The following is an 18024-nucleotide window of genomic DNA, read 5'->3' on the forward strand; positions in this document are numbered from 1 at the left end:
GGTTATTCATTTCACCCAACTTTATGTGGCTTATTTATTTATTTTTTTTAATTTTTTAATGAATAACCCCAAAAAAAAAAAACACTTAAAAAATGTGTCCCATCTTCTTGGGTCAAATGAACATCCCAAGAAGTTGGGCCAAAATGTCAATTGTGGGGTCAGTCCCCTTTTGACTCATAATTTGATTATTTTTGACCCCACTTGTTTTTAGAGCGAAGCACATAATACCAATGATATCCTGCACTTCACGAATACACATCATAGACACGAACACAATCATTCCTTTTTTTTCTGTGGTCGTCTCCTCATCGCCTGTCAACTCGTGCGCTGACCTGCTTCTTGAGAGCGGGCCTACCAGATGGTTTGGTCAGGTGAGTTGGGGCCATGCAAACACTTAAAAGAGATTTCAGAGTCGGGTTTATTTTTGGTGACAATTTGTAGCCGGTTGATCTCGAGGGAAACGCATGGTAACGCAAACACGGCCAATTATTAAAATCCTCACCTACTGACGCTGACAAAAGCCAGATAAGAGTTTTCCGACAATACTGTCACCCCCCCTCTCCCCTCGTCTGGGGAATTTCACATCAGCAGGACTTGAGTGAAAATGCTCCACCGGGCACGAGTAGGAGGTCATTAATTAGATGGAGAGCATCATACAACATCACATCACACACACTAACACAGCCGGTACACACACCAGACCCGATCTGGGTCCCTTGAGGCTAATTACCATCGCTGTATCCCACCGCTTACATCTCACTACAAGTGCCACACAAGACGCTGGACTGAATGTGTGTGAAAAGACAAACTTGAAATGACTGATCTAAATAACTTATATTGTGTAAGCGCCAAGTGATTTCGGTAAATCGTCCGCCGGTTTCTTTGGGTCCGAGCTCATCGGAGATAGACTTGACACAAAGTGGAAATGTGTGCTGTGGTCTGACGAGTCCACATTTCAAATTCTCAATTGTTGAATGTGGATGCGGCAAATTCAAATCCTTTTTATATATTTTTTATTATTTTTAATTTAATTTTTTTTTTTTCCTGTAGAGCTCAGTATTGTTCATTCGGTAATTTTACCGATTTGACATGCCATCATCATTGCTCTTTTTATTTTTATTTTTTTATTTTATTTTTTTTATTTATTTTTTATTTTTTTTATTTATTTTTTATTTTTTTGTATGTGGGTGAGAACGTGTATGTGCGTGTGTGCGTGCGTGCGAGTGTTCAAATCCTAGTCCCTATCCTAAGTGCATAGTTGGGGTCCACTGCATATAAAAGGCGTCCACGTGCCTGCTCTATATGTTTATTCATGAGCCTTTATTTATAGAGAAGGAAGTCCGCATCAAAACAAGCAGATATGATTGTGTCACCCGAACACAATCGACACATCGCACCTTTGGAGAAACGAAAGATACATTTCAGGATAAAAGGCGCCGATGAAATGCTTGCCGATTACAATGACAAAAGGCCTCGCGGCGCAGCTGGACATCTGAGGGGAAGACACATTATCCTGATAATAGCGATAGACCAGAACACTTTTTGTTTTTTGGTGTGTTTGAGTGTGTTTTTGTGCTCGCCTTCTGATGATTAGACGTCCCAACTACATACAGTTCCGATAACAGCAGCTGCTTTTCCATCTCCTCTAATGCGGATGTGCAGTGTTTCCTTATATGGTCAAAGGTTGGTTCTGGGTGGGTCACGGACAGCTCGCAAAAATAAGTCACACATATTTAAAGGGATGCTTGACCACTTGAGCCATTTTCAGCAGTAAGAAGATAATATTTTGTCGATAATTTTTCATGAACAATTAATGCTGTAACTTTCAAAACAAACGTTTCTACAGTTTGCTGACGAAACCCAGAAAACATGTGAGCCGTGGTTGGTTGTTATTCATTTCAGGTGATGTCATCTTCAGTCGACAGCAAGTGGAAAAAAAAGGTTTTTAAAGGTATTAATTGTACATGAAAAATAATGAAGTTATCACAAAATATGATTTTTTTTCCTGCTGAAAAGGGCTCAATGAGTCGATGACCTAATTTTTTTTTGTAGTTTTTATGTTTGTGTATGTTCATTTTTGGAATTGTTTGACCTTTTCAAAAATATTTAATTAACTTTAATGGACTCAGTTTCTTTTCTGAAACGCATGGTGTAACGAGGCCAAGTAATGTTTATGTTATGTAGGCCTATTTAAGAAATTAATTTGTTTTAATTTCTATTAAAGTGTGTCGTGAGTTAATCTCTATGGGAACATAATACTTGTTTTCAATTAAGTTACCGTAACAAAAATAAATCACTTTATAGACATTTCTTTCTTTCTTTCTCTTCCTTTCTTTCTATCTTTTTCTCTTTTTTTTCATTCGTTCTTTCTTTCCTTCAGAAAGTGACTGACTACCACTGACTTGAACAAGTGACAAAATGTGTTACCCCAAGATGTTTAAATATTTTACATTTATATTATTTTAGATTCTGCTCGAAAGCGTTCAAAAACATGCCAGGAAAAGCCTACTAGAATAGCTCAACTCTATTTCTGATTAATCAACCACATCGTTTTTAGTTATTTTTACATCCCTACTCAAAAACATGAAATAAATAAATTAATCAATAAATAAGTTCTATTTTACAAGTTACAGGTTAAAAGCTTTGAAACATTTTTTTTGGTCACATTTTCTTATCACAAAAACCAAGCATTTAAACAGGGGTGTGTAGACTTTTTTTTTTTTAATACCAACGATCTATATTAAGAGAGAATCCGGGAAAAGATGTCAATGCTAACTGCCCATTTAATACAGATATAAGACATATTTTGTCATAAAAATAAAAAGCGTATCACAATACGTTCATCGTTGTAGAAGATAAAGAGTTGAGAAATACGCGTTAAATCGTGTAGTAATAAAACAATATAATTATGCTTTAGCGGGGTCTAACCACACAGCATCATACTAAGAGCTGTTTCTAATTATTTCCCTCTCAACACGTGAATATATTATGCAAGATGCATAACACACACAACAGGTCTTCAAATAGAATACAATCACGGTTGCATTGAGAGCCAAGTGATTGGAGGTTGCATGATTGCACGATGCCCCTTAAGGTTGCCTGCAAATCAATATAATTGAATAGAAGTCTCTTGACGTTGATTAGGCTGCCTTTTTGATTCACCTAATCCTATGTTTATTAGAGTGACCGTTTGTACTTTGTGGGCTGAATCTAAAAATAAACGTGATGACTTAAACACACTGCCTGCACTGAAGTCAAATTGAGAGAATGCAATGCGATGGCGACATCTAACGGACTATAAAGGTATAACAATTTAAAAAAAAAAAACATTTAACCATTCCTTCTTAAAACTGTGATCATAATAAACAATACTAATAAACTAAATACAACAAAATGATAATATGAAAAATAAATATGCTAATTACTATATGTATGACATTTATTTTGTGTAGAGACAGCTAAATACTACAACAAAGTACACATGCTATTATGACTGATACATTAATTATTATAATATTTATGTATGTGTAGCACATGAATACATGAATCTATCATAAAGTAAAAAGAGGACAATTATAACTGAACTAATAATTATATATGTGGAATGATAATGAATAATCATTAGGTTGACCATAATAAAAATAACCATAATAATAATAATAAAAAAATATATATTAATCATAATTACCATTATCGTCATCAAAATCAAGATGCTGTATTTGCCTCAGTGTCAAGTGTGTTTATGTTTATTTAAAAATGAATGTATTTAATAATAATAATAATAATAATAATAATAATACACACACACATATATATAAAACAACTCACAAAGTAGGAAATATTGTATTTTTTTAATTTCATAATTACACAAAAAGAACAATTTGAATGATTAAATGATAAAAAAAAACAAAAAAAACGTAAACCCCCAAACTACTCATCAGACGTCCCCAGTGAAATTAATAATACATCGCATAGTACAACTTCACAACTCAGTACATGTAACCTATGAATGCTCGACAGGATATACTTTCCTATTACAGACCATGTCATCAAAAGGCTACAAAAGTATTGCTGGTGGCCGCAGAAGGAATTTCTGCCGCATCCATCCTCCTCCTCCTCCTGGCAAGATACAGCAAACACAATACGTGACGACCAACCAGGTGTCACTGCTGGGGAGAAACCTGCGTCATCTCGCTGGGCGGGGGACTCTCGGCCTCCACGGGGAGGCGAATGTTTGGGATTCCAACGGGGGGCCGAACTTTTCGAATCGGGCTGAAGCTGCGTGGCGACGAACACGGCGAGTGGGCTGGCGAGCGCGCGGGGCTGAGGGGGGCTCCCGCCGGGGGGGCTTGCGGGAGAAGCTGTGCAAGCGGGGAGGGGCTGCGGGTGTACCTGCGCGGGGTGGTCCAGATGGGCGGCTCAGTTCTGTGGGCGTGGCTGGGAAGGACCGGGACGTAGGTGGCGGGGAAATTCAATTCTGATTGGCTGTAGGCGGTGCAAGCGCTTTCTTCCAGACGCTCCAGAGTCTCCTGGAAGATGAGAGTGAAGAGACACTTTTTAAAACAAGAAATCATCAGCAACATCAAAACGATTGATACCAATTCATAGCCGGTGTACATGTTATAATGCAACGATTCAATTTGGTTAAATCAAAACAGATTTTCTGATTCAACATAACATATACGTATATATTAGTGGGGTAACAAAAAACACAAAAGATATATAGATATGATATGGTATAATAAATGGGTATATATGGACATGTGTCCGTAAATGTATCACTTGAAATGTACATGCAAATGGACAGTTACAGTTCCTTTGCATTTCATCTTTTAGAACTGTTTGTTTTGCGGTCTAAATGATTTGAGGTCTGACTTACATCTTCGTTGAGTACATACAGAGGCATGGGACTCCTTCGACCCAGCGTGGTTGGTTTCGGTACAACGTCAACTGCAAAAAAACCCAAAATAATAATACAATAGAAGACAAGTCCATCGTACAATATTTAAAATGATAAAACTTTATGTAACTAAATTACATTATATCTAAAAAACAATGCAATTTAATCCTTAAAATAACAATAAAAATTGAATACTGAATTTATTAACGTCCATAATTTTACACATTTGAATAATTATTAATATTCATAATTCCATAATTTTTCATTTTTTCATTTTTCACAATGTATGTTCTTGTTTTGATTTTCTTTTTGGAGACACTTGTTGCCCTTAAGTCATAGCAACTCTCTAATTTCGAACATATTCTGACCTTCTTATTGTGTACTTTTTGAACTCAAGTATAATTTACGAGTGTTTAATTTAATAATAATAATAATAATAATAATAATATTTTTTTTCTTCTGACTCCTGACCAACATAATTTTGCATCATTACAATAAATTTTGACTTGGTGTTAGGTTTGTCTCGTGCCAAAAACGATCAAATTCATTTGTTTAAATATAGTGATAATTTGTTAGCGCCGATTTTTCTTAATATATTAATTTCCCACAGTGGGCTGAAGGCTGTTTCAGATTTTCTCCTGAGCATTCAAGAGTTGTCATAAAGAAAACAGAACACAGCCGATATCATTTACGGTATATGCAATATGAATAGTTTCGGGCCTGGCACAGAGCCTTGGGGAACCCCTTCAATTGGATCTAAATAACTTTTTCATCCATTTATATGCTGAACTTCTTATGACATCTGTCAGATAGTATCAAATGTTTTTTTGTTTTTTTTTAGATCTATACAAATCCCAATTGTATCTTTTAAATTATCTGTATTGGTTTACTGGTTTCCAAATTCTTCACAATCATGTAAAAAAATAAAAATAAAAAATAAAAAAAAATCATTACTAATCCTAATAATTCAAAAATTGCCAATAATTTTAAGGCACTGTCCAAAACTCACCATCATGGCCATTTCCCCCCTGCTCCATGTAGATGGGAGCTCTCTGCGGGACGGGCCTATGCTTCTTTCTGCAGTGCAGCAGGGGGCGGTGGGGGTAGGGTGGGGGTGGCGGGTTCAAAACACAAAAACAAGTTGGTTGTTTATGCAACAGGCAGACAGAAGAAGGCTAAAAAGAAGGGAGGAAAAGAAAGAAAGAAGAGTTCTCACTTGGAAGGCTTCCAGCAGGCACACACGGTCACCAGGGTGATGAGGAGGAAAATGCCTCCGGTGGACAGGATGATGTACAGCGAGCTCCGTCCTAAACCAGAGGCAGACAGTGGAGATGAAAAGCAAAAAAAGAGGATAACGACATCAGAGCCAGAGCTTGCCCTCGCCGTTCCCATTTTAGACTTGTAATAAACCGGGATATCTAAGCAAACTGTATTTTATTACATTTCAAGCCGCGGCGCTTCATGCGTCTTCCGTGCTTATTGAGAAAATTAAGCACATCCCAGTGGAGTTATGATATGGAACTCCCCCTTCCCATAAATAATAGTCCATTCATTGGATTTCACTGCCTGTTGGGGCTCCATACTGGCACTTGCAGTAAACAACATTGTTCTGTGTGGCGATAATTACTTTGGCATGCAACTGAAAGTGACATCTGAATACATGCTGGGAATCCGACATCGGCGGTGTAACGCGCCACCTACTGTAGACGGTGAGCTTGACAGGCGCGCTCTTCATGCTGCTGACGGGGTTCTCCACCACGCAGGTGTAGACGTCGTCGTCCGACATGAGAACGCGCGCGATGGTCAGCACCTTTCGGTCGTGCGAGAGCAGCAGGCGGGAGTCGTTGGCCTGCGGCTTCCCCCCCTTCAGCCAGGCGTACACGGGCTTGGTGCCGTTGTCGTGGGAGCAGTGCAAGTTAAAGTGCTCGCTGTACTCCAGGACAGATGACGCCACCATCTGGATGTAGGGCTTGGAGACCGGAACTGATGACGACAGACGTTATAAGGAAATTAGGAAGGGATTTCAGTGAATTTAATTCTTGTGTTTATTCATCAGTCCATTCATTTTTTTTTTTATTAACCGCTTATCCTGAAGCCTATTCCAGCTAACCCAGTGGTTCTTAACTCATTCACTGGAATTGACCGCTATAGATGTCAAAAATTCATTTCAATTTCAATTAGTTTGGCATTCCCCCCCCCCCCCCCCCACTTTTGTTAACAAGAGTATGAAAACCTAGGAAAAAAATATTGTGCACTTAGAACAGATATATAAAATTTGTGATTAATTGTTGATTAATCGTGAGTTAGCTAGTGAAGTCATGCGATTAATTATGAAAAAACTTACACCCCTAATTTTTAACAATCTTTTCTTTTTTAATTTTTTTTCTTAAATTATTAAAAATTAGGGGCGTCAGGCGATTAATTTTTTTAATCATAATTAATCGCATGACTTCACTAGTTAACTCACAATTAATCACAAATTTGATATCTGTTCTAAATGTACAATAAAACAAATGTCTAGGTTTTCATACTCTTGTTAACAAAAGTGGGAAAAAAAATGTTAAACTAATAAAAATAGTCCAAATGAATTTTTGACGTCTATAGCCGTCAAAGGCAGTGAATAAGTTAACATGGGCAAAAACCAGCAAAATAAAAACAAGCTTATATTCACACACGACCCGATGTTTGCCACAAGTGACGTTGTGCCAAAAAATTCTTGACAATAAAATGTTCTAGTCTAAATACGGGTCCCAAAAACGTATTTATGCGTTTTTTAAATTTAGTTTTTTTTTTAATGCTAAAGCATACAGAAGGCTTTGATGCAGCCTCTGATCTGAAGAGGTTGCTAAAAGCAATGGTAGTTATTACAAAAAACGGCCAGCAGCAGAGTATAAGAGATTAACCAGGGCCATGTTGCAAAAAGCTCTTTTTCCCAGTGTTTTCAACAAGTTTGTGAATAATAACGAAACTTAGCTATATTCTAATGCTAATTGCGCCAAAACGGACACAGATACAAATATACTTTTTGTTCCCGATGAAAAAGAAGAGACTCTAATCTTTCTTTTGGTGGGTACCATGTTTTTATTTGCAAAACAATCAAAACCCAGTAAAACTGCCGGGAGCGAAGGGGTTGTTTCATTGAAAACGACTGGGAGTGAATCAGTTAAGGTTGACTTCCCCTTTAAGCAGCAAAATATACCAGTTTTTATCTATCTCAAGAGGCGGCCATTTTGTCACTTGTCGACGGAAAATAACATCACAGTTGCTCAGGGCTCAGATACTGACCAATCAGGGCTCATCTACATGTCTTCTGAGCATCTGACACTTCCTAGCTGTATTGTAGTATCATGTGATGTGAATGTCTTTCAGCATTCATATAATACAGGATGTTGATGGGAATGTCGCATATGGTCCAACAGTACCTACCATCCACAGTCAGCTCAATATAGTGCTCCCCCGTGAAGGTGTCATCCGTGATTGAGATCTCCACCTCGTACGAGCTTTCGTCCGACAGCTGCAGGTTGTGAAGCAGCAGCGAGCCGTTCTCGAACACCAGGATGCGGTTACGGTACTCCGGCCGAAGGTTCCCGATGACTTCGGTGCCGATGGACTGCACCACGGTGACGGGCTTCACTTTGTCCCGCTTTAGCTGCCACTTGATTACAGGCTTGTCTGCGCTGCTGCTGGTGTAGCTGACCGACAGCAGGGCCTCTTTGCCCACGATGCCTCTCACCACTTGGGTTTGGCTCGTCACGTTCACCCCTGACACCTCACCTGGGGCAAATAGGGAAGAACAGTATTGGACTTGGAGATGGTTAATATATCATTCAAAGCACAGAGGGAAACCTGCAGTCTCAAAGTTAACTAAAAACAACGAAAAAACTAAAACAAAAATTCCAAAAACAATTTTGTTAACAAAATAAAATAAAAGCCAAAATGCCAAATTACATTTTATGTTTACAAAACTAACTAAAAATAACTATAATTATAGCAAAATTGTCCTTCGTTTTAGTCTTTGCTAATAAATTTAATGCATGAGCCTTTGGGGATGATTTTAAATGTGATTTTAAGTAGATTTATTTTGATATTAACCGGAATAAGGACATTTGAAAGTGTGTCACACAAAAGTGATGTCATCTAGCAGCAGCTAATAGAAAAGCACATTCAGATGACGTCGCTCCCATGGTGTTTTTTAAATATTGCGCACAAGTAATACACATTAAAAAATAAAATAAAACTAATACTGAAATTAACTAAAACTAAGCATTTATGAAATAAAACTAATCAAAACTAACAACCACCTTGAAAACTAATTACAACTAACTAAATTTAAAAAACAAAACAAAACGAAATAAAAACAAACTAAAATGAAAAATTCAAAAACTATAACAACCCTGGTCTCAAATCTTGCAAACAAAAAACAAAAAAACAAAAGCACTAACAATGTTAACTAACTAACAGTGGTTCATTTCTTCTGAAACGTCGCAATCATGTGACAGCGAGCCAGCATGAGACTGCCACTGTTTTTCAGGCCAAATGAGTTCTCCTGGAATTCCATTATTTACGTCCAGGCTTCCTTTGCTCCAACATGTCAAACTGTCTCCCTTCTTAAAGGAAGACGCTACGGTGTATTTTTCATCCTGACGGGGCTGCTTATTCAGAGGCTTCTTTTTCACCAATGTTGAAACTTGAGCCCCACTTACATGCAACTTTTTGATCCACTTAGGTAAAACTGCACCAAAGTTTGTAACTGAACAGAAGTGGAAAAAAGTTCCTCTTCTTATCTTAAACGATTCCTCATATGAATTAGAAAGTAGCCTGCTAACTAAGCTAAGTTCTCTTTTCTTAATGGTGAAACTGCCCTCCTCCCCAGTGTAAAAAAAGTGGTATGATCCTGTTGTCTTTCCTAAAACTAGGAAGTACGTGGCCTGCATCTTAGATCCTCTATAAACCAGGAAATGACTTGCTAATATATGGCAACCACTCATATATTTTCCACCATGCTTGTCCTTAATAAGATGGCTGATTGGTTTAGCCTTTATAAGATGATTTAGGGCAAAAGTTAACCCTGGATTGGTTGCCAGCAAATCACAGCAATTGACAATTCAGACCAAATTTTTTGATGAACCTTAACCTTATGTTTTTGGAATGTGGGAGGAAGATGTTGTGAAAACAAACCAAAAAATATTACTGATAGTAAATTATACTATTTTCATATACTTTTAACCTAGCCACTTCTCCAACATGACGTGCATGGATGTTAATCACCAGTTATGATTTTTTTTTCTCAAGAGTTCAGACACTTCTTAATTTGCCTGCTATTTTGCTGTTCAAAGTTGAATGTTCTCCACTTAAACGCGCTTCTCGTCAGTCTGTGAAAAGTGTGCCCAATCACCCAAGCACTAAAATTCTGTGTTTAACGCGTTAGCCAAGTCAACATGAGGCTAGCTTAGCAATTAGCTTGGTTTCTCCGTCTTTTCTCATCATACCTTCGTGACAATGATACTTGTCAGAAATGTACACAGAGGCGATGATTACTGACGTAGGAGAAACTCTGTAACGTGTTAATGTGCACTACTAGCCAGCTGAACATTGTTGCTAGCTAAATGCTGCGGCATAAGTAGCACAGAGCATTCCTGGACCTCCGACTACCAGCGGTAGTTTTCTTCTACTTTCTTTTAACAGTTGATAATTAGTTTTGCTGTTCAATGTGTTTTGGTGTACTGCAAAATTCAAATTTCGTAAACTGTGAAACTGTCTTGCCCGAAGTCAGCTGCGATTGGCTTTTGCACACCCATGACCCCTAGTGAGATTTTTTTTTTTTTGTCAAGTGAGTGACTAATAACAAAAGGCACAATTTTTTTTTCACTAGTATGTAGGTTCTTTTTTTGTCATTTGAGTCACTATAGAACCATTTCCTACCACCCAAAAATGGTAGGGTCTTGTTCTCTTCATGCTCTCTGTGAACCAGGAAGTAGTTTATTTTTGCTGAATATTTTTTTTTTTAGCATAATAATGCTTTCGCTGAGAGTTGCCACGATTTTAGTCTCTTGTTTTTCTCCCTTTGATGGCGACTTAATGAGTCCAAATTCTTTGCATAAGTGCTTTAATGCAGCCATTAGTGTGCTCACTGTGTACTCTAAACACAGGCAAAAAAAATAATAAAAAAATGCACCCACATTATGGTCATGATGTGTGTTCACATCTTGATCACTAATCCGCCTCACGGAAACTGACGGACACCCTCCTGAATATGTAACATATTAAATTTTTTCCTCCATCGATTTCCCTTCTCCTCCCATGGGAACAAATGTTATCCTTTATCCTAAAGCCTTGTCCTGGTAACCAGCACAGTATAACACATATGTTCCCTGTGGAGGCTGCTTCTCCCTTAGTGGACACAAGTCCAAACATTGGCTTTTGGCCGGCTTTGGGGAGTCCCACTGTTATGCATCAAAGATAGAGCGAGCAATACAACAGAGAAAGAGAGAGAGAGATTCTGCACCGTTGACTAATTCTTCGCAGCCAGGCAGTTAGCAGGGCATCGCCTCCTCGTCATGGCAACCCCATTTGGCCGTCTGACAGGGGTTGTCAAGGCGATAAGACAAAGGGCACGATTGTTGGAGTTCCCTTGAAAAGAGTGAGCGAGAAAATGGGAATCAGAGAGAAAGTCTTTGTCATTGGGGAAGTTGGAGATAGGCACAGGAGGTTCTAGCACGATAGGATCAGTCCAACGTGCTGAGCCTTGGTTAGAACTTTTCTCCGGTCCTCAACAACATATGAATAGAATCGCAGTCACGAAGTAGAATGACAATCAGTAAAGCACAGAGTTTTACAGTGGGAAAAAAACTGTGGAATTTTGAAATGTCTGTTTCTCTAGTCCTATGCTAGCTACACCAGGACTGTACTATTTGTGACTGATGATTCAAAAAGTAAAAAGAAAGTAAGTGACTCAAGCACAAGTGAAAATATGATGGTGTGCTGTTTTGGCATTTATTAGCTTGCAAGCTACTTCCTGGTTGAGGGTCAAGACCATTCCATCATGACTCCCAATTGACAACTAGCGTTCGGTACAGGACAACACGAGGTTAAAGGAATACAACATAAATATGAAAAACAACAAAAACACAGGAAGAGCAACATAACTGTGCTACTTCCTGGTTCACTGACAAAGATGAGGTGATTGTAGGCTACCATTCCTCAAACATAACAAATTGTGACATTAACGGTAAATGGAGAAAGCAAATTACACAAACACAAGAAACTACAATTATTATTAAGAGACATATTTGTTTTTGTTATCTTGCAGCCAACTTACTGGTTCACGGAATATGGCGGGTCCATACCATTTTTGATTAAGAGGAACCTTCTTAACATTACTTGCAAATGTGAAACAGGAAAACAAATATTCATTGAAATATTCGCTGGGGGGGGGGGGGGGGGGGGTGAAATGCATACAGCGCCAAATCTGTAGTCTTTAGTTAGCTAGGCTACTTCCTGGTTTATGGAGAATGATATATGAGACTGTAACATTTTTTAAATATTATTTCTGCAGTGAAGGAAGCAATTCAAATTGATTTCAAATAGCATAAAACAAAGTCATTTTCCTTAAAAAAAAAAAGAGTGTGTGGGTGGGTGGGTGGGGAATCATAGTGACATAGTTGTTTCCATTATTTAGCAGGATACTTTAGGTACGTGACATCTATCTTGCTTGACAGTTCAACAACTGTAAATAAGCCAATGCACTCACCATAATCCAACCTTTATTCCTATTGGAAGCTAGCTATGCTGTTTACCCCGTGCCATCCCGCATTGTTACAACGGAAGTAGCCTATGCTACCGGAAAAGCTCAGGTCTGAACGGCGACCGCAGCATTAGCATTAGGTTAGTAACACTACTTTTCCCAGGATTTTTAGAAACGGAGGCAGTAAGTAGTCCTAGTTCCGTCATGACGGAAACATACCTGTTAGCGATTAGATCGAGTGAGATTAGTTGTGTGAATCGCTATCTTAACTGCGTGATTGACATACACATGGCCCGAAAATGTGGCTTGCTGACCAGACTACTAAAGCAATAACCAATGGTCCTCCGTCAAATCGGGACAAAACAAAACTCAAATGAGATTGTCCCTGTTTAAGGGAGAGGGTTCATGGAGCACAACATTAGATGTTTTTAACAGGCAGTGTCATGGACACCAAAACAGCACAAAAATAAGTAACTGCGCTTTGCTATATTCCTCTAACAACAAAAACAACAACAACATGACAAAAAAAAAACAAAAAACACCATGGTTGTATTTTGTTAGTTAGCAGGAAACGCTCTGGTTCATAAACTCAATGAGTAAAAACAAAACTCTGCCAAAAATGAAACAAAATCTACCAATTTTAGAACGCCTTATTTGTGTTTCTCCCTGGTTCACTGGCACCTACTGAATAAACCAACAGGTCATACTGATCAACTTATCCAAGAAACATTCCTTCTTTTAGTATAGAATGTAGGGAGAAAGGGATACATGTGTGGCCTCTTATTACAGTAGAGTCTGTACACCAAACATACGGCACGTGGGCCAGAACTGGCCCTTCAGGGCATCCAATCTGGCCCGTGAGGACGGAACATAACCTTCCGTTTTTCACAAAAATCAAATGTTGATTTTGTCCACTGGAGGGTGCACTGACGACCTCTTAAATGACATTCTGAAAGGTGGCTTTTACTCAGGATTTGATGCATAAAATGTGCACTCATTTTTAGAGAATTTCAGATTACTCTGCAATAAGATAATAATAAATGGGAATATTTTCAGAATGTATGTGTAATTATTTGCACCGAGAAAAAAAAAAGAAAAAAAATATTTTTGACCTGTTGTTATTCATAGCTGGTTCGGCCCACTTATGATAAAATTTGGGTGAAAGCGGCCCCTGAAGTTTGATATAATGGCCCCACTGAGTGCAAATGGACTCAGACGCACCTGTACCTGTAAATCGATTGTCACCGACTTTAAATCTGTTAGTGCCCTGCAATTGGCTGGCGACCAGTCAGGGTGTACACCGCATCTCACCCAGCCATAATGAGGACAAACAGATTTATTTCTTTTACACTTGTCGGAAGTAATGTAATGACTAAATAGCCTCTTTGGGGTCCTCAAGCGATTGTAATGGGGGCCTAGTTTGAGAGCATTGTGCAACTGCTACAAAGACAAGGGAGATAAACATCCAATACACATACTACACAAACAGTAACCCAAAAAAAATCAACCTATATGAGTCAGTGTTTGTGACCAAAAACTTAATTGAGAGGTAACAAAAAACAAGTTCGGACATACCTGTGAGGAGTAGGAGGAGGAGGCCGACCAGGGTGAGGAGTGGAGGAACGTCAGTAGAGAGACTGTGGCCTGTCTTCCTCCCCACCTTCATCTTGTGTCCTGGGCAGAGGCGTTCTCCCACTTAGTGAGCATGGTTTCACCACGCCGGGCACGTCTCTCTCCCTGTGAATCAACGCTCTCCCCACTGCACTGCCTGCAACACTTTCTGGACACACTGAGCCCCACTCTCTCCTCTCAGCACCCCCAGTCACAGCCAACAACAACCCAACTGTGTGTGTGTGTGTGTGTGTTTGACAGAGACATACTATGGATGAGCTGCTCTCTTTCACACTACGTTACACTTAGAGAAAGCAACAGGAGTTCAGAAAATGTTTTTAAAAAAATGGTAGAGGAAAACAACACCGTAAATTTGGAAAGAATTCCTGTTGGAAAGTACAAGTGAGTGAGTGAGCACACTTGAGGTCCTCATTTGTTTGAATAACAACTTGCTATTCATCCTAACTGGAGCCAGATTGGTTAAAAAGAAAAAAAGAAGTTACTTAGCAACCAGACCTACGGAAGCATATTGCATTCATTTGGAGAAAAAAAAAGTCGTTTTTCTGACAATTTTTTTGGGGAGAGCTTTGTTTTTTTAAGTATTTTTTTCTGCTTTATTGAATATTTTTTTTCTGTTTAAAAAAAATATTTCCCTCTGTTTTTCAGATTATTTTTTTTTCTATTTAAATTTTTTTTTTTTATAATATAAACCTGTAGTGGGGGAGTTCCAGTTGCAACGCATGTCCACGTCAAAATTTAACAGTAATAAATTTAATAATAATGCATATATTTGTGGAGACTGGGGTCAAGTTGTAATTTACAATTGTAAAAATGTGCAGAATTTCACAAGTTATTTCATGGTAAAGGTTAAATATAATATTAAATATAATTAATAATATCTATGATATAATTAAATATAATATGAAAAGAAAAATGCACTGAGGTGTCACCAATGTCTTACAAATGCAATTATGCCATCTAGTGGCAGAAAAATGACCTCAACACAAATTAATATCAAGTTCTTTTTAAAGGTACAGTACATCTTTTTAACTAAATTTGGTAAATTACCGTATTATGAAATTACTGTATCAATGGTTAGAAGACGCAGCCATATTTTTATTAGCTTAACATTTTTTTTCCCACTTGTGTGTTAAGAAGAGTATGAATACTTAATCAATTAATGATTACTCGTGAGTTAACTATTGAAGTCATGCGATAAATTATGATAATAAATTTGAATCGCCTGACTTTCCTAGAATGAATACAATCAACTTAGCGGATGACCCAATAGGGAACAGTCATGTTGTGCCAGTGGTTGCAGCGCAAACAACACATTTATAACCTATAAAATGGAGACGAGAGCTTTCCAATTCCTTCTTTTAACTTTGACTAACTTAAAAGTCTTCTTTGCAAGCACATGTGACTCCCCAAGAGCATCTGTGCCTCTGTCACACTTTTGCCACTGAATCGGGAGGGGGACTATCATTTAAAAAAAATTTCCCCCTTGAATAAAGTATTGCAAGTCAAATCTTGTAATGAATTTTCCGTTTGTGTGCCTACAAAGGGAGATTTTAAAAAGAAGCAGCAGCTTGATTGATAGCTCAAAAGCGGGGAATGTGAGAACAGACTCGTGTGTAGTCGGCCATCAAAGCCCATTCCCCTAAGCTCCGCCCACCGCCACCCATCACGTCGCCCTCTCATCTTGTGGCACACTCCAAATCAAGGATGACTCTTTGCAGTCAAAAGAGGGAAGCAGGAGTGGCGAGACGCGCTGCAACTGAGCGCCATGAGAGGACCCATTGTCACGTAGTTTGACACTACTTGAAGTTGTCTCCCACGCAATGCACCAGTTGGATTTTGATGTAAAATCTTGATGGGGTTTTTTTGTGTGTGTCCTGATTAGTCAAGTGAGACTCAATAGACTTTTCACAGTGACATCAAACCACTTCAAGATTAATTAAGACCTATGTCTATGCAAATGAGATAACATGGGGAAAATCTGATTGACTCTCACAATTTCATTTTTTTACTTTCATTTGTATTTTATTTAAATTAATTTATTAAATTAATTTTCAATGTTATTTTATTTTGTTTTTGTTAACTATAATAACTAAGGATGTAACGGTAAAAGCAATATCGTGATATCGCAATATTAAAAGCAGCACATCTGTTAAAGAAGTCAGACTGATTTCCATTTGTGCAGTTCTAGCACCCTCTAGTGGTTTTTAGTGCAATTAAATTTTCATGAGGCATGTTTTGGCTCTTTTATGTTGAAAATCCACCCTAATCGTCAGATGAAGGCGAACGTAATATGCTTGTGAATCGATTCAATGTCGAGGAACTCAACATGTGCATGCGTGAGCATGTAAGTGCCTCAATATTAAATGTTATTCGAGATTGTAGGTTGTTTATATGCATTGCTGTTATGTACAAAAGCATAATATTGTCTTTTTTTTTATAAATTTTTTTTTAGTATGCGCTTTTTTTTCTTTTTTTTTTTTACAATATTGTGACCTTTTAATACAGCCAACCTCCCCATTGTGATAATTATCGTATCGTGATGTTTGGATATCGTTACCAATAATAACCTTGGTGAGGACAGGATGTTTAATTGTCACATTGTATTACACATTACATAACAAATTGATGGATTCGTTTTGAAATCAGAAGTCAAGGATGATAATTTGTTCAACTAAAAAAAAAATAATCCAGCAAAACCTAATTGTTATTTATTTATTATTTTTATTTATCATTTATTTATTATTTATTATTTAAAAAAAAAATATATATATATTTTAAATTTTTATTTATTTATATTATTTATTTATTTATTTATTACTCATGACAATTTGACATTTTGATAAGGATTTTAGCAAGGATCAAAGAAATTGATGCACATGATTTGCTTTTGTGGACCGTATAAAATGACGTGGAGGGCTGGATCTGGCCCCCAGGCCTTGAGTTTGACACCTGTATTATGAACGCAAGTGTGACTGGTTGTTTGTCTCTATGTGCCCTGTGATTGGCTGGCGACCGGTTCAGGTTGTATCTTGACATTTTGCTTTTAAACCCACTCTAAACCCGCTGGTTGATAACTCAACATTAAACATGTATTTTCCTTTATTTCACCGCCACTGAGTGGGTGTGCACATTATTGATTGCACACCCACAGTCATTAAAGGGACAGGAGAACGTGGCCACATCACCTCTGGGATTGAGTAGGAGAATAGGAGAAGTAGATCCACATAAAACCCATAGAGGATACTTATCATAGCATGGCGGAGGAGGAGGAATGAAGACTCACGTTGGCCATCCTTTCTTAGCACCTGGACACACAACAAGGGGCGTGCATGTGTGCGTGAAAGTGGAATCTGCTTGCGAAAGTATGCAGGACTGTTTTTTTTTTTTTTTTTTTGCCCGTGTGGTGTGCTGTGGCTCAGATGCGCGTGGGCGGGTTGAGTGGGAGCACTGGGAGGCTGAAGATGCTCGCGTTTATTTCTCATAACGGGAGACTGCCTGGGCAAGCCAAGCAGAAATATTAGGGTTTAATTTAAAAAGCAATATGCAATAAAGGACAGGGTGGTTATTTATGAGCCTGTTGACGGTATGGAAATACTCCATAGCTTGCGCGTAAGATACTAGGCACAGTTTAATAACATGTTATTTTTAGTGCTATTGCAGAACTTTGTCAACTTGTCAGGTGTCTTGACATATCAGTGACCCGACTTTTTTAATTTTTTATGATGCAAGCTGCTGCTCGGCCGATTTT

At 38.1% G+C, this 18024-nt stretch overlaps 1 protein-coding gene across 1 annotated transcript; it reads right to left on the reverse strand.

Annotated features, from left to right (window-relative positions):
* Positions 1-3832: 3832 nt before the first annotated feature.
* Positions 3833-15036, reverse strand: hepacama (hepatic and glial cell adhesion molecule a). The gene is made up of 7 exons (XM_077566995.1): positions 14220-15036; positions 8327-8674; positions 6602-6883; positions 6117-6207; positions 5910-5977; positions 4880-4950; positions 3833-4529 (listed from the first exon to the last, which is right to left on the reverse strand). Exons 1-7 carry the CDS (start codon positions 14308-14310, stop codon positions 4164-4166), a joined length of 1317 nt encoding a protein of 438 aa, XP_077423121.1. The 5' UTR covers positions 14311-15036; the 3' UTR covers positions 3833-4163.
* Positions 15037-18024: the final 2988 nt, after the last annotated feature.

The sequence above is a fragment of the Vanacampus margaritifer genome, chromosome 5 (genome assembly GCF_051991255.1).
Source record: "Vanacampus margaritifer isolate UIUO_Vmar chromosome 5, RoL_Vmar_1.0, whole genome shotgun sequence".
Lineage (NCBI taxonomy): Eukaryota > Metazoa > Chordata > Actinopteri > Syngnathiformes > Syngnathidae > Vanacampus > Vanacampus margaritifer.